Source organism: Chanos chanos, chromosome 9 (genome assembly GCF_902362185.1).
Source record: "Chanos chanos chromosome 9, fChaCha1.1, whole genome shotgun sequence".
Lineage (NCBI taxonomy): Eukaryota > Metazoa > Chordata > Actinopteri > Gonorynchiformes > Chanidae > Chanos > Chanos chanos.
This window is the reverse complement of record NC_044503.1, coordinates 28,632,188-28,636,983: the sequence shown is the minus strand read 5'-3', so window position 1 is coordinate 28,636,983 and position 4,796 is coordinate 28,632,188. Positions and strand designations below refer to the sequence as shown.

General features: G+C 41.3%; 1 protein-coding gene across 1 annotated transcript in view; it reads right to left on the bottom strand.

The window, feature by feature from the left end:
* The window catches only part of ptpn3 (protein tyrosine phosphatase non-receptor type 3), a 16,071-nt gene extending 13,730 nt beyond the window's left edge, over positions 1–2,341 (bottom strand). Inside the window, exons 1-4 of the mRNA XM_030783422.1 lie at positions 2,169–2,341; positions 1,322–1,429; positions 748–790; position 1 (exon numbers count right to left, since the gene is read on the bottom strand). The exon at position 1 is cut by the window's left edge and continues 87 nt beyond it. Of these exons, the coding sequence (XP_030639282.1) occupies position 1; positions 748–790; positions 1,322–1,429; positions 2,169–2,312 (296 nt within the window). The 5' untranslated portion in view covers positions 2,313–2,341. The remainder of the gene's footprint in view (positions 2–747; positions 791–1,321; positions 1,430–2,168) is intronic.
* Positions 2,342–4,796: the final 2,455 nt, after the last annotated feature.

Here is a 4,796-nt window from a genome sequence, read left to right as displayed (position 1 = left end):
TCTGTGTGAAATTGAAAGCAAGAATGAATGAATGAATGAATGGGGGGGAGGGAGTGGGAGAGAAAGAGCAAGAGCGAGAGAGAGAGAGAGAGAGAGAGAGAGAGAGAGAGAGAGAGAGAGTGTAAAGGGTTAACACTGCGACCATTCCCAGTTAACACATAGCAGAGTTTTAACAGAAACCACCACCAGACTACAAATGCATTTCACTCGTTTATATTTAAACAGGTACGAGTAACAACACAAACAGGGCGCTCAGAGTCTTTTAGATCTGTTTCAGCCAGCGCACGAAGCCTACCTTTGTTTCCCGAGAAGCGAAAAAAAAAAAAAAAAAAAAAGGATTGTAATGTTTGTAAAGTTTGATAATTAACTCGCAGACGCATCAACGCTCCTCAAGCTCGAGCTAAACCCATGTTATCACTGCAAACTGTGAACTCAGAGTGAACTGCCTGTGAATATCTCAGGTCCAAATGAATCACAGGGGCTGCGTCATGTGGCTGTGCTTCTCTGTGATGACTGTACTGGGCTTAAAGAACGGAGTGTTTTTCGGGAGATGCTCATTCGAGTGTGAGTATTCAAAAGGGTGTCTATGGGCGTGTCTCTGGAAGTACTCTTATGACTGTACGTTTGTGTGTTTGGGCAATGTTCATGTGGGTATTACATTACACGTGTGTGTGTGTGTGTGTGTGTGTGTGTGTGTGTGTGTGTGTGTGTGTGTGTGTGCGTGCGTGCGTGTTCGTTCATGATTACCTTTGAGCTGCTTTTTGATTGGTTTATTAAGGTCCAACCACCTCTGAAATGAGAAGTTTATGTAATTACATTTCCTGATAATAGCTGTGATGAATGCAGTGATCTAACACAAGGTTTCATCACCGAGTTACCGGCATTCTCTCTCTCTCTCTCTCTCTCTCTCTCTCTCTCTCTCTCTCTCTCTCTCTCTCTCTCTCTCTCTCTCTCTCTCTCTTTCTCAGGCACATGCACAGTCACTTTACATACACTGTATTAGATTATAATGTTATCTGACATATGATGATGTCAAAGAAGCTTGTTTGGCATGACTGTATGGCAGTATTGCCAAAACAACAGGCACACGATAAACAATAAACAGCCATAGAAATGTATGACAAAAAAAATCAGACAGGCTGCAAAACAAAAGAATCTCTCTCTCTCTCTCTCTCTCTCTCTCTCTCTCTCTCTCTCTCTCTCTCTCTCTCTCTCTCTCACAGACACTCTTTCTCTCTCATGCACACACACACACATACACCAAGAGTGAAAACGTGTTCTACACTGACAAGTAAACACACACACACTCACACACACTTACCGGGGAACCAAAGTTGTCTCCACTGATCTGGAGACTGAAGTAGTGTTTCTCCTGAACATCCAGGTGCTCACAGGCCATGTCAAACAACAGAAGACCAGCATCATGTTTCTGAATAATTACAAAAACACACAGGGTCAACTCACGTACATCTCTCCTGCACAACTGGTACCAGTGAATCAGCTGGTTAAGAAAAAAACAGACCAGTAAAATCGATAAATGTCCTTTCAGTCAGAACTACCCTGTCATTGTTATAATCAGACTATAGTTTTGTTGTTTGTTAAATCATTTGTTATACCGGCATATTTCCTCATTATTGACTAGATTGAAATTGTTTTGTAATTGTCCTCTCATCCTGTTCTCTGGGGATTTAATATCATTAAATTCTATTACAATGTATTTTCCTGCTGGACAACCATCAGCAGCTTCCTTAAGCCTACTCTTAGAATTCAGCAGGTGTGCTAGTTAAGTGTATGGGCGTACGTGTGTGTGTGCGTGTGTGTGTGTGTGTGTGTGCGCGCGTGTGTGTGCGTGTGTGTGTGTGCGTGTGCCCTTCAAACATCCCCAAGGTTGCAGCAGTGCAGTGTGGAATATGAGAGGAGGAAGACCAGTTTAACATCCATCTCCACTCCCCATCTGCCAATAAAAATGCATGGACGCGTGTGGGCGCACACAAACACACACACACACGCACGCACACACACACACACACACACACACACACACACACAGAGTATCTCTCTCCCTAAGGGATATGCACTCTTATTGCAATACAATCACACACTTTCTCTAACACAGACTGTTCCTGTCACTACACACACACACACACACACACACACGGGGTACTCACGTTGACTGTAAAAGTGTGCATTGTGCCGTCAGGAAAGACCACGGCACACAGTTGGCTGGAGCGTGACATGAGTGCGTGTTTGGACAGATCCGACAGACCCAGCGAACTGATCTTGTTTCCAAACGCAGACCACGAAGAAGTCATCTTACACACACACACACACGCACACACACACACACACACCCCTCACTGGCCCCTGCAAAAAAAAAAAAAGATAAAAAAAACCCACATTCCTTACACAGAGGTACCAGGAATAAAGCCATCCAGTTTTAAACATCATGTTGTTTCTTATAATTTCCCACCTAAATACCAACAGTTATCCTCAAAGTAATCCAAAGTAATCCAGAGCATCACTAATTGTAGACTAACCAAATTTTACTGATTCCAAACCAGTGTAAAACTCCGACACCACTAGTAGTCTAACAGAAGTAGTAGTAATTAAGTGTTAGCTTTTCCTACATCAGTTCCACTGACCACTGGAGCAACTGTATTAACTTCCATTTCCTTTGAAGTCTAGTGAGAGCATTTCACAACATCAACCTCCGCTTGTCGCTGAAAACAAACTGCACCTTTCGACACATAAGACACTTGGACTTATATGACACACAATCCCTCTCTCTCTCTCTCTCTCTCTCTCTCTCTCACACACACACACACACACACACACACACACACACACACAAACACATACACACCCTATGTCTGGCATAAGCACTCCCAGATCCCCATTCGACAAGCTGACCATAAGCACTGTCATGTTTAGAACATATTTGGAAGTAACCAGTGTTAGGTAGTAACCAGTGTTAGGCAGATTTCAGGAGTGATCAGTTTAACATTAGAAATAAATTGCGTTTGTCCAGAGTTTGGTTTGGTAATCATTCCAATAGAGTGTAACTCTGTGTGTTTGTGTGTGTGTGTGTGTGTGTGTTTATGAAAGAGATGCATATAAATGTAAATCTCTAGATCATAAAAGAACCAAAGACTTCATGTACAAAAACATGAAATGAATATTTCTCATATTTCTAAAATGAGTGTGATAAAATGAAGAACAGATAATCACGTTGTCTTGGTCATGTTCTGTGATGCAGTGCTATGAGACACACACACACACACACCTCATCTCTGAGTCTAAACATGTCTGTACATTGTTTTTCTCTCTTTTAATCTCCACCCTGTGAAACACAGGAATGTGAAACATTTTACAACTTGGATAGACTACTGGGAGGTCAATGAGCTCGCACACACACACACACACACACACACACACACTCAGATATACACACAAACTAAGAAACACATAATCATAAACATAAACACAAACACACCCTTCTAATATACAGAGAAACACCCATCCATGTAACCCACAAATTACATGAAAACACATGGATAAAAGAAAGACTGTCAGAGTGAGAGAAAGAGAGAGAGGGAGAAAGAGAGAGAGGGGGGGAAAGAAAGAAAGAAAGAAAGAAAGAAAGAAAGAAAGAAAGAAAGAAAGAAAGAGACATTGGAAGACAGAGATCTGTCATACTTTGGTTATGGGTTATGTGATACTCCTGTCAATGCAGTAACTATTTCTGGCCTATTGCATGTTCAGTTAGGACCCAGTTCTATCCATCTGGCGCATGGGGCACTGGTACATTCTAGCACATGACCCACTCCCAAACTCAATTGATCCTCATGTGGACCATGTCCAGCTGAATGGAGTTTCTAAGGCTGGAAATGACACACGAGATTTCACAAAAAATCAGTCCAAAGGTTATGAAATGGCCGTTTTCTGTCTCTCTCTCTCTCTCTCTCTCTCTCTCTCTCTCTCTCTCTCTCTCTCTCTCTCTCTGTTACACAGACCCACACAAACTCTTACTCATGACAACATTTCATTAACTCATACCAAATTCATTATATCATTGCCATGAGTTAAGGATTATTTCATCGTTCTGAGAAATCACTGACAGTATGAACAGACGAACTCTGGGCTTAAAAGGCTCTAGACTGGGAGACGACGTACAGACTCTTAATCTGTGTTTAAATTAAGCTAAAAAAAATCGTCGCTTGAGTTTCTTTTTTTCCACACACTCTAACTTACAAACACCCTACGGTGGTCACTACTATAGTAGTTAATTAACTACTAACTATAGTTAATGTTTACAAAGGAGTGCACAGTAAAAAAAAAAAGTGCAAGGCCAAATCTAAACTTCAGCCTTTGCCACTGAGCTCCAGAAGAAAAAAACCCTGGTATTTATATCTATTAATACTGAACGCCCTGTATTCGTATATGTATCTATCAATAGATAAAAAATAGGAGGCGTCTTGATAAAAAAAGTGTGTCTAAAAGGATAAATCAGTTAAAGCAAAACAGCGCCACCAGAAAAAAAAAAAAAAAAACAACAACAAATTTTTGATTATTAGCAATCGTCTAACATCTGACGAAGTGACAATAACCACAGCCGAACTTGTCCGAACTAAACCGAACCCCGCCTTCTGGAATTTACAGAACCAAGTGACAATCCACTGTTGAGGGGATGTTCAGGAGTAGTCGAGATCGTGAATAAGAAAACGTATTAAGGGTTCTTACCTAATGAACGATTCTCTCCAATGTATCCATCAAAGCGTTACAAACACTGTGGTCAT